This window comes from Aulostomus chinensis, chromosome 16 (assembly GCF_037954235.1).
Source record: "Aulostomus chinensis isolate RoL2024-O1b breed Wild chromosome 16, RoL_Achi_v1.0, whole genome shotgun sequence".
NCBI lineage: Eukaryota > Metazoa > Chordata > Actinopteri > Syngnathiformes > Aulostomidae > Aulostomus > Aulostomus chinensis.
The window spans coordinates 26,677,132-26,697,947 of record NC_141335.1 but is presented as its reverse complement, the minus strand read 5'-3'; the positions used below and the strand labels follow the sequence as shown (position 1 = coordinate 26,697,947).

The 20,816-nt window shown below is 51.4% G+C and overlaps 2 protein-coding genes across 5 annotated transcripts; both read right to left on the bottom strand.

The window, feature by feature from the left end:
* Positions 1–82: 82 nt before the first annotated feature.
* On the bottom strand, positions 83–11,749 carry tarbp1 (TAR (HIV-1) RNA binding protein 1). 3 transcript variants are annotated; one of them, XM_086179794.1, is made up of 29 exons: positions 10,811–11,749; positions 10,636–10,733; positions 10,482–10,551; positions 10,185–10,384; positions 10,039–10,091; positions 9,861–9,958; positions 9,661–9,796; positions 9,473–9,569; positions 8,844–8,933; positions 8,624–8,771; positions 8,265–8,522; positions 8,059–8,153; positions 7,673–7,828; positions 7,368–7,612; positions 7,056–7,281; positions 6,781–6,969; positions 6,501–6,691; positions 6,353–6,424; positions 6,139–6,259; positions 5,913–6,023; positions 4,217–4,366; positions 4,050–4,136; positions 3,743–3,948; positions 3,581–3,662; positions 3,320–3,491; positions 3,044–3,232; positions 2,484–2,608; positions 1,771–1,907; positions 83–713 (listed from the first exon to the last, which is right to left on the bottom strand). In XM_086179794.1, the coding sequence occupies exons 1-29, from the start codon at positions 11,691–11,693 to the stop codon at positions 533–535; spliced, it is 4,866 nt and encodes a 1,621-aa protein (XP_086035920.1). In that variant the 5' UTR covers positions 11,694–11,749; the 3' UTR covers positions 83–532. The 3 variants fall into 3 exon arrangements, with proteins under 3 accessions (XP_086035920.1, XP_086035922.1, XP_086035921.1); XM_086179796.1 differs by having other exon boundaries at positions 84–713; positions 10,185–10,333; XM_086179795.1 differs by having other exon boundaries at positions 85–713; positions 7,368–7,597.
* Positions 11,750–12,200: 451 nt separating this feature from the next.
* On the bottom strand, positions 12,201–20,598 carry LOC147248019 (FERM domain-containing protein 6). Of its 2 annotated transcripts, none has more exons than XM_086180901.1 (14): positions 20,451–20,598; positions 18,619–18,787; positions 18,454–18,544; positions 17,148–17,227; positions 16,950–17,026; positions 15,860–16,049; positions 15,615–15,770; positions 15,442–15,507; positions 14,934–15,002; positions 14,661–14,835; positions 14,287–14,571; positions 13,624–13,749; positions 13,460–13,524; positions 12,201–13,379 (listed from the first exon to the last, which is right to left on the bottom strand). In XM_086180901.1, exons 2-14 carry the CDS (start codon positions 18,694–18,696, stop codon positions 13,095–13,097), a joined length of 1,743 nt encoding a protein of 580 aa, XP_086037027.1. In that variant the 5' UTR covers positions 18,697–18,787; positions 20,451–20,598; the 3' UTR covers positions 12,201–13,094. The 2 variants fall into 2 exon arrangements, with proteins under 2 accessions (XP_086037027.1, XP_086037029.1); XM_086180903.1 differs by having other exon boundaries at positions 20,457–20,598.
* Positions 20,599–20,816: the final 218 nt, after the last annotated feature.

Below are 20,816 nucleotides of genomic sequence, written 5' to 3'. Positions count from 1 at the left end.
GAGGAAGGATGGAAAGGAGGAGGGAGGGATGGAGAGGAGGATGCAAACAGTCTCTGCTTTGATCAGTAACATCACGTCCATAATAAATGAGAAACATTTTAATAAAGATTACAATGTCAAACGTGTATTTTACTCAAAGGTATAAAAATTAAACTGACCTGGAATAAATAAACACAAGCATCTGCCTACTGACAACAGCAGCTGTACATATACATATTTACCTGTGTGAGTGTGAGTATTCACACACACACACACACACTAATAAATATAATATATTTAGATACAAATAATGTATGCATGCTTAGTCTTCAGTTCCAGTTCATAAACACAACACAGTTCAGGGGACCCCACACAGACGGGCCCCAGCAGATGAAGCCCCTGCTGATCTCCTTCATCAGTTTTATTGAGGCACCAGAAAATGACAGTAACTGTTTTTTCAAACACAGAAGTTCCCGTTCACAGCCTGGACAGATGAAGCGTGTCAGCTGACCCTTGCTAGCAGAGACACAGGAGGGCAAAGGTCACCGCGTCTTCAGTTGGGTCTCGAGTTGACCTCCCCAGTGCTGGAGGTAAGATGTTGTCGTGTGTGCTCCCAGATCAGCAGGGCGGCGCTCACGTGCACGTTGAGGGAGCGGATGACCCCCTGCTGAGGGATCTCCACACACACATCCAGCAGCTGGAGCAGGTTGGCCGGAATCCCTTCCCGCTCATTACTGTGAGGAGGGAAGGAGAAGGGTCCCTGCCAGTTAGAGGAATAGAGCCAGTCAGCTCCATGGCGTCAAGCATCTCTAGAGAAATGATGAAGATGTGAGGAGAGAAGCCCGAGTGCGTCCCGTTTGCACGGCACCGTCAGGGTTTGACCTTTTGGCCAAAGAACTGCTCTTGTAAATGCAACTCCTTTCTAGCAGACAAAGCAGAGACGATGAAGCACTCAGACATAATTCACTTAAATCTGAAATGACAGTCAAGACTTTCCAGCTGAATCCTGATCTACAACGCACAGCTTGACCTTTTTGGGCACTTTATAATTTCAGCTTCCGATTGGTTGAACAATGCCTCCCAGTTGATTTAATTGAAGAGCCCTCAGGACAAATGACAGAGTTAATCCTTCATTTTCTGAAGTCACTGTAATAATGAGGATTAACCCTTTCACACACGATTCGTGTGTCCACGAGAGCTGTTCAAACAAGTAATCAAGCCACTCCAGGCTGAGATCCAACGATACGGCTCCTGCAGAGCAAACATGGAGAGGTAATGAGAGTGGCAGTGAGGAGTTCACGGGGGGGCGGCACACTGCTACACTGATGGGATGAGCAACATTCATCTGGAGAGCAACTGCGGCGGTAAGGGCGAGATTAGAGCGGCGCTGTGCTGCACAGCTGTCACAGACCTCCAGATTCACCTCACAGGCCGGGTTAAAGCCCCCGACGGCCTCACACCGCCGTGACTGAACAGGACTGAGACGAGATAAATACTGGAGTCTCTGTCCTTCAGGAGGGACGATCACATGCTCACACACCATACGGAGGTGAAGGTTCATGCAGCCTTCATCGTTCTCTCCTCTCCTGGGAGAGCCAATTACAGCCTGGCATGTCCTGACACGAGATGACGAGGGGCGGAGCAGGCCCGCCGGGAAACACGGCAAACAGGCGAGATAACATTGATTAAGCTCTTCAGCTCACACCTTCACCTGTGTGAGCGTCTCTGGGGGCCGAGGACATTACTATTTGTGTGAAGGTGATGGAAAACAGGACTTTAGTGCAGTCGTACCCCAGGAGCAGCAGCGTCTTCTCAGGGAAGTGGAAGTCCTGCAGGCTCTGGCTGTTGGCAGTCTGCTCCACGCCAACAATGCAGTAACCTTCAGTCTGCTTCAGCTGCAGGAAGTCAGAGAGCTCCGAGGGCTTCACCTGAGGGCCACACGCACGCACGCGCACACACACTATTGTTTTTGCACAGTAACACAACAGGACACACTTAGCTTCTGACTGCAGAGCTCCGGGCCGCCTTCTCTGACACGTCTGTTAAGTCATGAACATTAAAAAAAGACTTTACCAGCAGATGCTTTCCTCAGATGAATGACAAAGCACATGTTCGCTGCAAACGTGTGTTCAAGTACATCCCTATCAGATGTTTCCTCAGTCGCTCCCCACTGAACCACAGCTGCTCTGATATCAACGTATGAGTTATGACTTTTCCAGGCCTGGAAAATGCTGTTTTCAAATTCCATGACATTTCCAGGTTTTCATGACCGTATGAACCGGTTGCGTTAGCAGTCTGTCCATACGTGACGTGTATATTGTGTATTTGAAGCTGTGCGTCGTGAAGCAAACGTAATCAAAACAAAGATGGCTGACAATCCGTCAGAAACATTTTGCAAATGAAGCAACAACCGCTTCACCTAGAACCAAACCGCCGTGTGTTCCATCGGGCAAAACTCTTCTTAGACTTTAATGATGAAGGGGGAGGGAAATTATGCTCTTCACCTCGAGGAGAGGAAGCCACAGCTCCGATGAGACGCTCAGGGACAGGAAGTGTTTATCGCTGATGTGGCGGAGGCTGTCCAGCACCAGAGCGCTGGCCCCAAAGATCTCACAGGTCCTGCACAGACCTGCACCACAAACAAACACACACACACACACAGTGAAGGAAAAGAAAATCATTTGGGATGCGTAACAGGAAAACTCTGAATAGGTTTTTAGGGGACGATGACTGAATGCCCGAGTCATCTGTGGCAGTGATGACTCAGCATGTTTGATGTCTACCTGTCTATCACGGACACAGAAGGTTAAAAAAAGCCTCCATGTAAGTTAAACATTTACAGATGGGAAAAGCTAATGTTGTCCCTTTTGTCACAGCACCAATGTTAGTTTGTAGAAGGGCTCTTTTCCTCTGCAAACACATCCATTCAGGCTGTTATCGTCTGAGACAACAACACGGGAGGAGGGCTGCACGCTCCCTGAAGCAGCTCTGATGAGAGCTCTCAGGACACATCTGGGTTCTCATGATCAGCTTGAGAGAGCAGCACATCAGCCCTGCTCCTCACCTCCTAAGTTGGTGGGCTTGTCGATGAGTGACGCCACCACCAGCAGGGCCCCCCCCGGCTGTTTGCCCACTCGAGCTGCTCTCTGCTGTGGAACCAGCTGAAGCTCGGGGTCCTGCTCCTGGATCCTCAGCCTCCACGGGGTAATCTTCTTCTGCACTTCGGCCCAGCGCTCCTCCTTCTCCTCCTCGCCTGGAGGAAACAACATGGTGACTCTAAACAGCCGAGGCGTGATGACGGTATTTCTGTCGCACTGCTAGCTCGCTGGATCTGCTGCACCTCTGTCCTGCTGGATCCAGTCTCCAGGTTGGAGCTGGTTCAGGTCCGGAACAGGATTCCTCAAAGGGAAAGTTGGACTTTCAGAGAAACATGAGAGCTTCTCAAATTTCCAGGGTGGAATCCACTCATCATCGGCCAACCCAGACAATCTAGGAAACGTATAGAATATAGTCTAGGAAAGGAGGAAAAGTGAAAACACATGATGTGATGTCACTGTATTGCAGGAATGACTTCATCCGCACAGCAGGTACACCAACACACCTCAGCACTGTGATCCCGGATGGGATGAAAGGCACCAAAGAAGAAGTGCTCCTGGATCCTTGTCCAGTTCTTGTTAGCGTTTCTGCACGGCGAGATGGAAGACGCCAGGTTAGATAACTTCCGTCTCAATGCACGATAGCAGAGCTGCAATTGTGTCCTCACCCGCTGCTCTGCATGGCCTCAGCCTGGCTCAGACAGGCCTGGACTACAGCAGACCGCCCTTCCAGACCCTCCACCCCCTCCTCTCCTCGGACCTCCACCAGGCTCCACACCCTCTTCAGGGCCAGTAAGGCATACAGGCGCACGCTGAAGTTATGGCTGAAACACCACTGTAGGATGACGTCCAGTGCTTTCACCAACTGCACTGCCTTAGAGAGAGACAGACAGAGTGAGGGAGAGAGTGAGAGAGAGGGAGGGAGAAGATGATGTAGATACTGAGTAGTCATGTTAGAAGACACAAATACTTTACCGGATCCTTCAGGAGAGGAACAAGGACACTAAAGTGCACCAGCACTGACAGGAAGGTGCAGATGCTGGTCTTGGTTCCGTCATGATGCTGCGGGGCAAAAAAAATCAACCATAATCAAAGAGTTCGATCTTGGTTTAATAAAACCTGTTCTGGTGTCCTTGTCTCACCGTGCTGAAGCAGGACCAGAAGCTGTTTATGTGCCGAGGACAGCGGACCAGGATCAGAACCATCATCCATTCAATCAGGTACTTGACTGAAGCCTGGTTACTGCAGAATCCAGCCTGGAGGACACTGGTCAGCAGAGAGGCAACAAACTCCTGGACACACACACACACACACACACACACACACATACAGACAAACACACACACACACACACACATACAGACAAACACACACACAAACACAGAGACACACATACAGACAAACACACACACACACACACACACAGACAAACACACACACAAACACAGAGACACACATACAGACAAACACACACAGACAGAGGCACATACACACATACAGACAGACACACGAACACACAGACACACACACACACAAACACACACACATACAGACACACACACACACATACAGACAGACACACGAACACACAGACACAAACACACACATACATACAGACACAAACACACAGACACACACACACAGACAGAGGCACAGACACACATACAGACACACACACACAGACAGACACACACACACACAGACAGAGGCACAGACACACATACAGACACACACACACACAGACAGACACACACACACACATACAGACAAACACACACACGCACAGACACACATACAGACAAACACACACACGCACACACAGACACAGGCACATACACACATACATACAGACACACATACACACACACAAACACAGACACAGACACACACACACAGACAGAGGCACATACACACATACATACAGACACACATACAGACACACACACACATACAGAAAGACACACAAACACACACACACACAGACAGAGGCACATACACACATACATACAGACACACACACACATACAGACAGACACACGAACACACACACACAGACAGAGGCACATACAGACACACACACACACATACAGACACACGAACACACACATACAGACACACGAACACACACATACAGACACACGAACACACACATACAGACACACGAACACACAGACACAAACACACACACATACAGACACACACACACACATACAGACACACACACATACATACAGACACACAAACACACAGACACAAACACACACATACATACAGACACACACACACACACACATACATACAGACACACACACACACAAAGACACACACATACAGACAGACACACGAACACACAGACACAAACACACACACACATACAGACGGACACACAAACATAGAGACACACAGACACAATTTGAGTGGTTATCATCCGTTTGACTGTCGGTGTCACCAGGTGTCCTGCAGCTTTACTTCTTGTCTCATACCCAGCAAATTGAGGTGACACCTGTATTGTGTTATAATTCCTGCTAGTATTACTAAGCCTACTACTACTACTACCATTACTACTACTACTACTAGTGCTGCTGCAGGACAGACACTTTTAAAATGGATGCTGTGGAGCCAACAGGCGAGACTGTCTGATGTCAGTCAAGCTGGGCCAAGTCTTCAGTGTGTAATTTCCTCACTAAAAAGTCACAACTACACACAATCCTCTGAATGTGATGAAAAACCGCAGGAGGCCACGCAGCTGCAGTGCTGCTCAGGGATGCTTCTGGAGCAGAGAATCCCGTGAAGCTGCGCAGTCGGCTGGTTCTGGGGGATCGGGCGCCACCGTCTCACCTCTTTGAGTTTGGGCAGCAGCAACAGCAGTGTTTGCCAGACTCTGTTTTTGACACGATGTTGCAGGGAGTTGCTATAGTAACGCACTTTTGACTTTGATATACTGTTATCCTGGGGGCGGGTGAAGGGACAGAAGAGAGAAGAGAGAAGATGGTGTTACGTGAGGTTCTATTAGAACAGATGCTTGGTTCCGATCCGTGATGAAGGAGAGTCTGAACAGATCTACCTTCTTCACCAGACTGATCACCAGCTCCTCCATCAGTCTCTGGTGCTGCGGGATGGAAGGATCCAGCCGACTGAGGAACGCCAGGGCACAAGTACGAGGCAGCTGATCGTCCCTGTTGTCACTGGAGTAGAACAGATGGAGCGTGAGCTCATATACAGTGTGAGAGACCTCTAGTGGCCATATGTGAAACCTCATGATGGAGACTGCAGCTCACCTTGCTACCACAGCATTAGCAGGGCACTCTTCACCCAGCCGCTCCACATATGTCTGGACATCCTGGACGAGCCTTTATTGAGGGATAAACACCTTAGAAAGTCCTGTGAAATATGTTTGACACCCTACTGCACTGTAGCCATAGTTACCGCTGGTCTCTCCTGAACACCGGTCCGTACACACAAGCCTCAGCCAGCATGTTGGTGTGACTGAAGACACTGGAGAAGTTGTCCTCGCCGCTGTCTCCATGTTCGGGCAGCCATGTCTGACAGCAGTGAAGAATCAACACGCTGAACACGCCACTCTTAGACTCTGACAGCTCCATCAGCTCCATGGCGATCTACAAAACGGTGCACACCACCACCACACGTACATATATTATATAATAGTGGATGTCGACAGTGAAGAATCCCACTTCTGAGTGATCACCTGCTTGATGGCTGCTGTGAGCGTCGGAGCCTGACTGTCGGTCAGACTGAGAAGTTTCTGGTGGAAGGTCATGGAGATGAAGCCCCTCAGGGCCGGCCAGAAGTCATGAGCGTTAGTGCTCAGGTCCTGGACCAGCTCCCAGGTCCGAGTCACCGCCTCCACACACAGAGCCTCCTCATCACACACTAACTGGGAAACACACATGAGCAGCAGTTGCTGTCACACTCAGACACTCCTTCATCCTGCCAAGTTCACCAAAACACACCGGGACTTACTTGTGGCAGCACCGTCTCCGTGAAGGTGAGGACAGGCAGCACCAGGTCACTGGGCAGCAGAGCCAGTGCCTCCACGCTGCAGCTCAGAGCCGCCTTCAGCGACTCTGAGGCCTTGGGAACCACAGCTGCTTTCGTCAGAACGCTCAGGCAAATCCACTGGTCCCGCAGGAAGTGCGCAGCTGTTCGTCCCCAGTCCTGCAGCAGAAGACTCGGCCCTCCCACGTCACTGAGGAAGAGTGAGTACACCTCATCCCACCAGGCTGGTGTGAAAATTATTCTTGACAGATATTGATGCAATCAAGCGGCACTGACCTGGACGTGTCATCTGTGTGAGGTTTCAGCAGACGTTCATTGAGGCGTCCCGAAGGTGAAGGGCTTCCTGAGGTAGAGGACGCTGGGTAGTAGAAGTGCTCGTTGAGGGATTTCAGAAGAAAATTGGTGTCTGATCGCATGTCAATCACTTGTTGCTCCATGAGATGACACACCAGTGAGAGGGACGCCATAGCAACCGCTTTCGCTATCTGGTTGGCCACAGTGGGGACCTGCAAAGAGCAGAACTGTGATCCATCATCAACAACAGCTTTCCATTCCCGTAGGATCACTATTCAGCTTTGTACCTGTCGGCCGGGTTCTTGCAGGGTCTGGAGGCTGTACTTGATAAGCTGAGGGAAACATGCCAGCTGTGTCCGACTGTGGCGCTGCGTTGTACCAGTGTACGAGCTGAGCTGCTTCAGGACACATAAATACAGCTCCGCCCGCTCCGCGTCACACAGCTGTGAGAAACCAACAGCACGCACACGTCAGAGCAGAGCTGCTGATCGCAAGTTTCTCCTCAGAACTACCACACGACATTTGCTGCCCTGTGATTCAGCTTGAGACTGAGATCTGCAGGCCATGTGGGCTGACAGCTTGAGAGGAATGTTGGAGCAGGCGAGAGGACCTGCGTCACGTCCAAGCAGTACAGATGCATCAGCCTTACAGCGCTAATCTTGATGGTGCTCACCTCCTGTAGCTCCCCACACAGCCGCCTCAAGATGAACTCCTGGATGGGGTCCACAAGTTTAAAAATGAGCCCCTCAATCGCAGCCATCACTTCATCTACCGGGGAGAACAAAGACAAAAATCACACACAGTTTATTCAGCAGATATGAACATTCACGATGGCGGATTTACCAGCCGTGACCATGAACCAGTGTTCACATGACAAACCTTGATGGTGGGGGACACGCTGAGCTCCTCCGAGCTGGAGCAGTCGCAGCACCAGCTGCAGGCTCTTGTCACTCTTGCGTAGCGGCAGGTAGATGTTGGTGCCGACTCTGCTCAGCGTGTCCAGCAGCGGAGACACTAACGTCTCCAGCTGGTGGCCGATGTCTGCTCCGGGTGGACGTGTCTCCATGTCCGCACACAGCAGGATGGACCTGGCAAGCTGATCAGCCTCTCTAGAGTCAGGCATCCTCTCTGTCTGGCCTGAGCAGACCGACTACAGGCTTCAATAGCAGAACCTTAACACTGCGTCAGCAGACACAATCATTCACTCCATCAACGTCACCCGTCTCACTAGGACGTACCTGTGCTTGCCGGGACTCTCAGGAAGTTGTGTACTTCACTTTGAATGTAGGCTCTGATGGTTCCTTTGTTTCTGGCAGCACCGATGTGATCTTCATCAATAACCATGGGTTTGAAAGAGCCTTCATTGTCTGACAGCCACACACACACCTGCAGTGAGGAGACGAACACGTCAACCACCTCAGCTCTCAGGGGCTGCGTTCATGTCTGTCTCTTTGATACCTGATCCCAAAGCTCCGTCCCTCTACCAAGGGATTCATCCGGCCGGAAATGCATCAGGAATGTAAAGACATCCTCCAGAGTCACAGTGGTCTGGAAAGACAGGAGAGGACGGCTCATGACACCTGCTGCTTGTCCCAGGTGGAGAGGGAGAGCTGCCGCTGTCTCACGTTGTTCTACTCCAAATCTTCAACTGAGGATCAACGTTAGTCTCTCTGACACTGCTGAGAAGCTTCAACCTGATTAACGGTAACAAGACTGCAGCCAAGCCAAGGAGGGAAGCAGGGTACTGGATCTTCTAGCAACAGACTGATATCTGACGGCTAAGCTGGCCACCAGCTGATATTCATCAGAGTAGATTCTGAAAAAACATGTCAACATTTTAATGCTAGTTAAGTTTCCCTTTATTTCCAAAACATTTAGAAACTCACTAACTTTTATACTGAACAGTTTCCCATCATCTGTTGTTGACTTTGTTTATAAGAACTGATGATCAGCTGACGCGCGCTCCAACACCATACTCAAGGATGACCAATATGCGCGGATCCAGGTGACGTGCCGATTTCATCATGCTACCTTTAATGTCACCGACCCTTCACTCTGCCTCGGTCTGCACACACGAGCGTTCTTACCACGTCCAGGAGACAGAGGGCGCTCTTCAGCAGGAAGCCCTGGGCGGCAGCTCTGAGAAGGACCTGGTGTGTGATCATGGTGCAACGCAGCACCTCCCTGCAACACACACACACAAACACACAGACACACACACAAGCATCAAAAACAACCATTACCAACAGCAAACGTGAACACAGTGCTGGACCACCTGAGGGCGGCGAGCCCGTCGGCCCCCAGCAGGGGGCTGGGAGGGAGCTGGGACAGGGCCTGAGAGAGGAAGAGGAGGGGGACCGCACACCAGTGCTTGGAGCCCAGCTGCTGGATCATCTGCAGCAACACCTGACCTGGAACATGAGCACAGTGAGAGGGAGAAGAGAAGTGCGGCGTCAACGGACACTCTCCCCGTACCTCGCTCCTCTGGCGGCAGGCTGCTGAAGAAGCCGGTCAGGAAGACCTGGAGTTTAGCAACCAGCTCGGGACAATCGCCAACACTCTGGCCCGCCGCCCTTCAAATGTAGAGAGGAGTACTTCAGTCTGGTGCAGCAGCACGAACACAGAATTCACTTCCATGATGTTTGAGTCTCACTTGTGGAAAAGTGACGTTTCAGACAGAACGTCCATAAAAGGTCCAACAACAAACTGAGGAGAGAGGTCAGAGAACCACATGATCAGCGAACGCAACTTTGATGGCAGTAAATGAAGATGCGTGTGCGTGTGCGTGTGCGTTTTCACCTGAGAAAAAGCCAAAGTGAAGGCCGGCTGCCGGGGGAGCTGCAGCTCCAGCAGGTGACACACTCCCTCCCTCATGAGGGTTTTATTCTCACTGTGGAACATTCGCTGGTAGACACACAGCAGCCAGGAGGGGTGGAGGAGACCCCCACCTGAGAATGGGGGGGGGGGCACAAACATGGCTCGGTCTTTAATAGTTAATTCTGTGGCAACAATCAGTGACAGTGAAGACCACGCTTTCAATTTTGCAAATAGAAAATTGAGTTTTAAACGTTTTGGGGTACAGGAGCAGAATCGGACCTTGACTGTGATTGGCTGTTGTTTGAGCCAGTGAATCGATTCTGTTCAGAACTGGCCGGACGACGTGAACCTGCAGAGAGAAGCAGCAGCAGCAGCGCCGTTCAGCTGTGACGTCACCAACATGCTTCTCAATCCGTCAGGTGGGATTTTCTACCTGGTTTTCCTCCAGAGTCTCCATCACCAGAGCGTAGTCCTCCCAGAACTCTCTCAGCAGCCCCCTGCTCTCAGGGGCCCATCTGAAGAAGATCTCACCTGCAGCAGGAACACGGGTCAGGCAGGTCCGGAACCGGAGCAGCTGCAGCAGTCACACAGACTCGACTGTCTCTTACCGTCCGCTGATGGGGAGGGGGGCCAGCCCTGCCCCCGCTCCTCCGACAGGGTCACACACCTCTTCAGCAGGAAGAGCGCTCTCTTCCGGGTCACGCTGTCTCTGTGTATCAGCCCATCCTGAACCATCCTCCAGAACTGGGGGCTCAGGCGAGGCTCCGGATGGATGCGAGGCTCCAGCAGGTGGTCTGACAGGGCGGTCAAGCACAGCAGGACCCGCTCCGTCACCGCAGCGGAGCGGGCGGAGCAGTGCCAGCTGCTCAGATCATCCAAAACCACCGTGCGGATGTTGTCGCGTCCGGCACCGCAACTGCGGTCCAGGAGCGCGAGCAGAAGCCGGACGGTGGTTTTGGGAACGTCAGGGAGGGTTCTGATGCAGGACAAGGCTGACGACAACGTGCTGGACGTGAGCTGCTCATCTTCAGACAGAGAAGGTAGAAGAGCAGCCATGAGTTCACTGGCGAGCTCCACGCTGAGTCCCCCCTCCTCGGACAGCTGGAGGGACTGGAGGACGGACCGGGCCAGCCGCCCAGCCGCCGCCTCTCCGCAAAGCGGGACGGCGACGCTCAGGAGCCGACAGACAGCCGCGGAGCTCTCCGCGCGGCGCGCCCCTCCGCCTTCCCCTGAAATGCGGGTCAGGAGAGGGAGACACTGAGTCCAAACGAGCGACTCGACTTGACCCACCACGCGCTGTCTAGTCGCCGGGCTACTCGGACGCGGGTCCGAGTCCAGCATCAGCGGCCCGAGTCCCTCCAGGAGCGCCGTCACCGCCTCCAGCTGCTCGGTGCCCGGCCACGACCCGTCCGGCCAGCGCAGAGACTCCAGCAAGAGCTCGTAGTTGGGGCAAGCCGACAAAACTGCCTTCACCAGAACCGCGTTCATCATTACCAACTCCCACTCCCGGAGGAAGCTCGTCCTGGAGCCGCACGCGCGTGCTTCCGTAAACGTCATCTCAGACTCTCGCGAGAAGTAGGTACGTCGTCTCACGGAGGCCACTGGTGGAAGTTCAGCAGTGAGACATGAGTTGTACTGAAGTTTTGATTGAATTAGAACACAAGAACCAACCAGAACCACCCGAAACATGAGGAACGATGTTCGAGTGGTTATTAGACTCGAACTGTCCCGTCACAGCTGCACGTGACGATATCTGACCTCTGATCGAGGTCAAACGCCTTTATTGTCACTGTATCGCATACAAAGAAGTCCGTGTGCAGATGATCTTAATTCCATCCAAGTGTCGGAGTTCCTCGCCGGAGGCCTCCTGTTAGTGGCCTGGCCCTCGTCGAGCTCATCTAGAACCAGAACTTCAACCAACCCGAACCTCAGGGTCCCACCCAGGCAGCAGGTTCCTCATCTTGGAATCCAAATGAAAGAAGGCACTTGATTTCATCATATGGCAGAATTTATTCCCACTGTCATAAAAAAGCTAGGTTTGACAAAAGTGACCCGTTCTCAGGATCCAGGAGGAGGGTTCCGTGACATTCCCCCCCGCTGGGATCACATAAACACAAGTTCTTCTGAATGCCAACTGTCGTTTACAAAACAGTGAAAATTATATTTGAGAAAAAGATGGTAGAGGCTCTTTGTTCAGGGTTTACGTAATACAAAAATACTGCAGATTCATTATATACTACAGTTACAGAAATAGTGCTTTACAATGAATACTTTCTGTAGTAATTATGAGAGCCGGAGGACAGCGGAGCAGGCGAGGCTGTGGGTGAACGCATCACCAGCTGGGAGGAGGCTCAGTGTTCCACACCAGTTGCTACATTGCTGTGGAAGAAGAACAGCCAGGCAGAGCTCACAGTACAGGACACTTGTATGAAATAAGATTAAAAAAGGAAGAGAGGAATTCAGAAGCCTAAACCCTGGCACCATGGCCTCCGAGTTCCCTCCCAGTAAAACCAGCTCAACACAAGCGCTCGCATGAGCGACCAGTCCAGACGGCGACAGCCTTTAAATGTAAAAAGACACCACGTTTGTCCTCATGTCAACCGACTGAAACATTCCAGAGATGCTACACAACATGAAGTGAAAATGATTAAAATGTTTTTGCTCAGAGAAGTTGAATTGTAATAAAATATTCCAAGTAATATGTACAAATATACAATAACATCAATAAATATGCAGCGGTGACTGAGCTGTTGCTGGATTAGCTTTCTAATCCAGTTACACACATGCTAGAAAAACGAGGGCAATCTAGAAACGCACACATCCCCCGACAACACGGAGAGGGTCACATGGTGCTCTCCACACAGGCACGAGGCGCGTGTGGCCTTAGCGTGTTCAGAGAATGAACTCCAGGAAGTGTTCGTCTCCCAGCAGGTCCAGAGACAGGCAGTTGGTAGACCTGCGACCGTAGAAGGAAGGTTTCTCCAGGCAGGGTAAAAACGGGGTGTGGCTGTTATCTGCGGGGGTGTTTGTCGATGCGTCCGTGAGCCCAAAGGTGTAGCTGTGTGAGGAGTCAGGTGGTAGGGTGGTCCCCAGAGGGGCCTGAGGGGGGAGGACACGGACGTCGTCCAGACTCTGGCTGTGCCGGTCCACACTCACCTGAGCTTTAGATTTCAGCGTCTAAAATGATGACAGGAGGGCAAGAGAAAGATCAGTGATGCACCAAATGTTTCTGATGGAGGCAAACAAATGCAACGAACCTGCTGCGTCTCGGGGCTGCGCAGCTGTCTGAGCTCCTCGATGTTGGAGGGATAGACGGTGTCCCCTGGACAACACACGTCAGGTTATCAGGACGGTTTGACAAAAAGGACAGCCAACGCATCTCGAACCTACAGATGTCACTGCTGATCCTGAATATGATCACCTGGTGACGGCGTGTCTGCGGGGAGGGCTGAGCAATCCACCGATACGCCGGTGAGACGATCAGCCAGCTGGAACATGTCGTCAGGATCGTCCACCAGAACTTCCTCTCCAACGCTGCTCGCCATTTCTGGAAAAACGTTCCAGCGCATCGGATCAGAGGAGTGCGTCAAAACTACTATCGGCTCCAGATGAAGAGGACACACACAGACTGTTTCAGGGGTGCCCAAGTGGGGATTGGGACCCCCCAGAGGGCCATCATTCACAGATGGCGGGTCAGGGGATGATTCAAGGAAATCAAATCAAATTCCACATAAAAGTAAAAAGCTTATTTAAGGCATAATTGTTTTTTAAACCAAACAAACAGTTTAAAAGTAATGAAACTTAAGATAGATTAGAACTGAGAGGTGTTGTGGGGCCTGTCGGTCCCTGAGTGACGCGTTTGCGAGCTTTCAGAACTCTGCCAGCTGCGCCTCTTTGGGTTTTAAAGTTGGAGTCTGAGGCCTCTTTCTTTAGGGAGGCATGGGGATCGACCCCTGACCTGCTCCTCCAGGATCGTCACCTTGTCAGGAGTTTGCATGGAGTCAACACACTTCTTTCCAGGAGGTTGACAGACAGTTGCACTCCCATGACAAGCAAGGACAAGGACAGCATTTGCTCCCCTCACCTTCTTCGCACCACTCCTCATCCTCCATGGGAGCCTTGCTGCCCGCGTCAGTGCCACATGTGGACGAGCTGACTCTGCAAGCCGTGGAGCCGAAACACTTCTCTGCCTGGTGCTGGGCCTCCTCTTCCAGGGAGGCCATCTCTGTGGACAGGCTGTGTTGGCGGGCATCAGCTTCAATACCAGAGCTGCTGGTGGAGAGTCGGGACAAACCTGGGCTGCTCTCACTGCCTGGGGGGTCCAAGTCCAGGTCATCGCTGATGTAGGACTCTCTGTAGCCCTTTTTCTCTGAAACACAGGACACATGATTTGTTTTTAAACGTTTATTAAAGTGAAGTTTGTTGTCTGACACTAATGTTGTCCTTGACATGACGTACCTTCGCTCTCCTCCAGCTGGCGTAGGTGTCTGAGGGCAGGCAGGAGGCTGAGGTAGAGGCGATGGCTGCTGCTCAGGTGCAGCAGGAGGTGGCGAGAGCGGAACGAAGAGCCGGTGTAGTACACAAGCTTCCTGGCTGAAGGCAGGCCATCTGGCTGGATCTCAAATTTCTTCCCCTGAGTGGAAAAAAACCCCGTTTTAAACACAGAACTCAAAGCTCAAGCTGAATGCATACTGACTGCACTTGATCTGTGGACACGAGCAGCACGTTTACCAGGAACGTGAGACGCCCCACATTTGACCAGGGGAAGTCATAGAGCAGCTGCCGCACGTTGTTCACCTCCTATCAACACCAAACAAGAACAAAGATTATTGACAGATGTCAGTCTTGGCAGACCTCACTGACACCAAGTTCTTCTCTATGTGCGTAATCTACTTTAAAATTAAAATCAATGAATGATCAATGGACTTTTGTTGACAGAAGACAAGTGGACTTGGCGAGGCCTGGCGTCCTGGTGGTATCTCACGGTCTGTTGGCTCTTTAATCAGGCAGCCCCGAAGGCCTAATCCCCCCCAGATGGCCCCTGACGGACAGATCAAACAACTGACGTGCAGGGAGACGGCTCCTATCTCCCCGTGCCACTGCTGCTGGTGATCCCACACATTCCTCACACGTCTGCTCAGGTTTACAGGACTGCTCCCTGAATCTCTGAGCTAACGCTGATTCTCCAGTGCCGTTTGTACTGACGTGCATTTGTAACAAACTCACAACAAGCACGCACCTGATAAACCTGCATTCCTCGCAGGGTCAGCCCTAGCAGGGCCATTCCTCTCTCCTCCTTCTTGTCCTGGACCAATGAAGGATGAGATGTCAGACAGGCAGCTGAAGAAATAACCCTCCTGTTCACCACTGCGCGATAGAACATTACGCAACATTATGCTCTTGAATCATGACCTTCTGCAGTCTGTAAAACGTGACCGGTACATCCTCCAGTCGACAGGCCTCCCTGATGAAGAGGAGGATGGCATCGCGAGTGGACATGCCCCACAGGTCCTGGTGCACCTTGGGCCCGTGGCAGAGGAGATAGTTGAGCCCCCGCCTGGCGATGATCTGGAGGAAGGTGAAAGAGAAGACATGCTGAATGAGCCAGGAACCCTTCCATTCCAAACCAAGACCAGGAGTGAGTTCCTGACACCGACCCATGGGGGAAAGTACTCCTTCGGTTCAAAGTAGGGGCTGATGTCTTCCCTAGGCGGGGGGTGGTCACCGAGGTCAGCCTGCATGGCGTAACCTGCCAGCTGGAAGTACACCTCCTCCTGCTGACGACACTCGGACCGCAGCACTCGCTCCCGCAGGTCGGAGTAGTACAGATGCCGGGCCTTTCGATCTCTGGTACCAAGGAGAAAAGAAAAGGGTAGGACGGTTGGAGAAAGATGTCAGGATGTGAAGAGGACAAAGAAAAGAACCTAGAGTTGTTCCCCTACCAACACCAATAAGAAAAGCATTGGATACTGCCGACAGCTCGGCCAGTACACAAGTCCAGGACTGACCCGATACCAGGCAACCAAAGACTGGTTTCCTCTCTCTTCAGCATCAGCAGCAGCAGCTGTGCTGCCAGCTGACACGACTGTGATCAGGAGCTTCAGAGCAACCAAGTCAGGCATTTGGCGACATTTGTTACGAGAAAGTCCCAGCAGTAAGACAGCGACATGCACCGTGGTCAAGGTTTTAGCCTGGAGGGGCGGCGCTGACCTGTGGAAGATCAACACCAGCGTTGGAAGACGCGTCACGCTGAAGAACACGGCTGACAAACCACGAGTCCTTGAAGGAGCCTTGAACAGGATTCAGTCCTGTTTACTTTTTAATGTCTTCATCTGAAGTTGCTGTAGCACTGCAGCGGTCACAGAGACGTGTCGGTCCAACAAGCCTCTGTCCAGATCGTTGCTGCACTCACAGTTTGGGGTTATTTATTCTGAGATTTGTGTGACTGCCAAACTAGACAATAAAAAAGCTCAATGGCTTCAATTCTCAGTTTGTATTTGTTTTACAAGTGTATAGAGACTGGGTTAGTAGTTTACAGCTCTTAAAGATATAAGATATTCAAATATAGACATAAGTATGTTTTAAGCACTGGTATCGGATCAGTACCCAGTATCAGCAGACATTGGAAGTTCAGGTATTGGAATTGTATCAAGAAGGAAAACTGGTATTGGAACACCTTTAAATGACCACAGGTAAACAGGAGAATGAGCCAATTCAGAGGAGGGAAGCAGAGGTAGAGGCTCCTACCCGATGAGTCTACCGTTCTCTACGTAGTACTGCACTTTGACGCAGAGCACCAGAGGCAGGGGCCTCCTGTGTGATCCCTGAGGAGGAGACGGCGCGTTAGAGTTCATCTGCATGTGTGCAGCTTCTCTTCGTCACACTAAATGAAATGCAACACTGAGGGCAGTAGCCCAGTCGACATGTGCTACTCAGCCTCCTTACCTTCCCCGAATCCTGCTTCCACTCCTTAGGAAAGTACTTTGACAGCCTCTCATCCAGATCTAAAAATATGTGCTCATTGTCTGGGAGGAAGAAAAGGAGACAATCAGGAAGTAGGCAGACAGTTACCGAGCAAACAAAACAAAAATGCAGCTGAGCGTAAAATGGGCCCAACAATGGGTTTAATGAGGGTGAGAGAAAAAAAGCCCTTGTTCCTCGGTTAGTGAACGAGGCTGCGGGGAAGCCAGTGGCGACAATGGTGACGTTAATGTATGTTTAACTTCAGCTGCAGCGTCAGGCACCTCATCCTCCACACCCTGACAGTGAATGTTGGTACACTGAGCGGAGGGTCTCCTGAGCAGCAGCCACCGGTGCTGGGAGGAAGGAGGTGGTACTACTCTCAGCCTGGTCCGATGACTCACGATGTGGGCATTCAGTCCTCACCCCCCTTTTCTCTTTTGCTCCACTTTGCGGAGCTAAATCACGCTCAGCGAGCGGTTTCACAACTCGTACTCATCACCATCCATCTCCACTCAGCCCAACTCTTTCCCCACTCTGACTCACCCCTTCACCTCCGAGGCTTTGAGAAGAACCGAGTGTGAGTCACTGGGAGTCCCCCTATCTCCCCTCTCCCTCCACTCCCACCATCTATCCCTCCCTCCACTTCCAGGAGGGGAGGAATGCAAGGGTGCATTCCAGGCTTAATGAAGTTAATATTGCAGGAATTCAGGCCCAAGTGATCGCTGGACCAACACCACAAAAACAAACGGCTGCTTGTTTAAGAGATGAGCCACACAAGATTACTGAGGTATTTCAGTGTATTTGTACGCAGTGAGAGAACAGGAGGAACGGAGCTGGGCTCCACGGCTGAAGTGGATTACACCAATTATGCAGACCAGCAGAGGCAGACTGATATTTTCAGGGTTTGAGTGAAATAGCGTTTTGGCTGAACTTGTGGTGTATAAATGTGGCATGAACAGTTATACTGGCATATACTGCAGAGGTCTCTGGTGAGAACGCTGCTCCAGGCCCAGAGGGACCAGGACGAGTCCCTCTCTTCCTCCATCTGTCCTCTATCTCTGCCCCCCTCACGCCCTTTTCTCACCCACCGCTCGAGGCAGACGGCTGCTCCGCTCAATGTTTCTACCTGTTAAAAGACACTCTTCACCCCTGCGGTCGCCAGGTGCCCAGCTGGAGACGCTGGGTCTCTTCAGACTGGGCTTGTCTGGAGAGTCTGCTTCTAGACCGTCTTGTCTTCGTGCCGGGAGATGCTGGGATTTGTTGCTAGGGGGTAACGGACTTGACTCACCTCTGACCACCGTGAGGCCAAAGAAGTGCAGCTCTTTGACTCCGAGAAGCTCAGCCAGGCGGTGGAAGACGTCCTGCCCTGTGGCCTTCACCTGAGGACAGGCAGTCGACATGAGTCCCAGTCTAACGGAGGGTAGTAGGTAGCAGCACCCCGGACCACACTCACCCCGACAGCTACGTCCAGCTGGTCCTTGTTGGGCAGCAGAACACAAACGTTTCTCTCCTGCTTTATCGAGGTGGACATGATGTCTTGTGTTTGTATTCTCTCTCCGTTGAGATTCTGAAGCCTCGTCTTCACTTCTTATCTGCTCCAGGGCAGCTCATCCATCCTGCATCTGAAAAGAGGCAGATTACATCAGAGGCAGATGAGTCGAGGAGGAAAGACATGATCGACACCTGTTTACTGTTGAAGCAAGACACAAGCACACGGATTTCCTTTAATTCACAACTAGGATTGAGTTCCCAAGGCTTGGCCACAGAGACAGGATTAAAGCCTAACTATTACCATCACACAACTAAAAACTGAACATTCAAATGGACATGAAAGCCAGTGGTCACATCACGCAAGCACAAGTGGCCTCATCAAAGCAGGCCATTCCCCTGTAGCCCTAATTAAAATCAACCAAGCCCTCCTCATGCGTCCTTTCTCGGACTCGACACCCTAGAAAACATGGGGTTCTTCAAGGCTCCAAAACAAACGTCTGAGTGGAGTGAGACCAGCTGGCTCACCTGAAGCGTGGCCTGGTCACCCCCCGGCTGGTACCAGGCTGATCTGATTAACGTCTCAGAGTCTATTAATCAGGTTAATTACTGCAGCGCGGCGACTCTGATCCCCTTAAATCCCTCACTGGACAATAACTGACAAAGAATTGAGAAGAAGGGAATAAATCCTGTTGCGTGAATGAAGCAGCCTGCTACTGTGGCTGGGTAGAAGGTGGATTTCAGGCCCCAGAACCAGTGAGAGGGAACGCAGCTCTGTGCCCTCTGACAGACATTTGTTAGGGGGAACAAACGAGTATTTAAAGCTGCTGCCATGTGAGAAGAAGTGGCGGCTGCTGAACATGTCGGCCCCAGCAGCCATGATTTATAGACGTGTTCCAACAGAGCCGCTCACATCTGGGTGTCAGAACAGGCCTCCACAAACCTGAAATTCCAGTAGCTTCAAATCAGACGTGACAGGACTGAACACTGGCACTGCATCAACGCATCCCTGTGTCTTCATGTCTCTAATAATTCATTCATATCTTATCACAATTATATCCTTAGCGCGCACACACGCACACGCGCGCACACACACACACACGCACACACACACACACACTGTGGGTCTAAAGAGGAGTTATAATTATCAATTATTGATAAAACCGTGCTGAAACAATGACGTGATCAATAACAGCATTCAGATGAGTAAAGGAACACACAGAAGCTGCATCAGGACTACAGGCGGGCCAGCAGCAGGACCCACCCCAGTCCGCCCGGACCGGCAGGTCCACTTAACATCTCAGGGATAACGGCACCGTCAACCCCAGGAACCAGAGCGACAGGGACAGACCAGTTACAGACTAAACCAGTGTTTTCTGGTCTACAGCTGATTCGTGGTCATCAAGACTTCCGTGCAGTGGATCATCATCAAGGGATCTATTAGAGTCCAACAGCTGCTGTGAAGCACTAAAACTCCGGATGACATCATGACTGACGTGTAGTCACGTCTTCCTCATCCTCCCGTCCGGCTCCTCCAGACCCAGCATCGCTGGAACACCGGGAAGCGCATTTTTGTGGGAAGAACAAAACATGCATGTTCCACTGACGCATTTCGATGCTAAAGTGGGTATTTTTCAGGCGTAAAACTCTACAGTGAAGGACCACTTCTTCGCCGTCCCGGTTCTCTCAGCGTCGTCACCGCAGCATCACTTTAAACGAGTTCGGTAACTTCGAGGGTCAACCAGCGCGAGCGAGCGGGGCTCGGCTAGCTAACCCCGCTGACCAGCAGCGACTCACCCGCACCAGAGAGCTCTTCACCAGCGGCTCCTCTCACTCCTCTCTCCCCCCGAACTCTTCCATGACAACGCGACGAGTGCTGGAACGGGCCCCCCTACTCTCTCCATGGCGTGTTGAAACTCCTCCAACTGCCGCGGGATTGGGTCATACCATTGTTCGCGGCAGCGGGGGTGCTTGGACGTGTGTGCGTTCTTGTTTTATTCATTTTTTGTTCTTGATACTAACACTTCTTATTTCAGAATCTTTTACTTACACTGATAGTTATTATCATATAAAAATAACATCTTTAACATTTGAGTCTACCCGGTCTACCCAAGCATCAAATACCCCCCGCCCATCTCGAAGCGTTGTTACACCTCGCGCTAA

Excerpts from the sequence above, each read along its gene's own strand:
- tarbp1 (XM_086179794.1), bottom strand. The coding sequence starts at position 11,693 with ATGATGAACGCGGTTCTGGTGAAGGCAGTTTTGTCGGCTTGCCCCAAC. Across the intron at positions 3,949-4,049 it reads TTCCTCTCCTGAAGGATCCG|GCAGTGCAGTTGGTGAAAGC; the intron begins GTAAAGTATTTG and ends TCTCTCTCTAAG. Across the intron at positions 714-1,770 it reads AAGACGCTGCTGCTCCTGGG|TAATGAGCGGGAAGGGATTC; the intron begins GTACGACTGCAC and ends CCCTCCTCACAG.
- LOC147248019 (XM_086180901.1), bottom strand. The coding sequence starts at position 18,696 with ATGTCCACCTCGATAAAGCAGGAGAGAAACGTTTGTGTTCTGCTGCCC. Across the intron at positions 14,836-14,933 it reads TGGGGCGTCTCACGTTCCTG|GGGAAGAAATTTGAGATCCA; the intron begins GTAAACGTGCTG and ends TTTTCCACTCAG. Across the intron at positions 13,525-13,623 it reads CGCAGACACGCCGTCACCAG|GGGACACCGTCTATCCCTCC; the intron begins GTGATCATATTC and ends TGTGTTGTCCAG.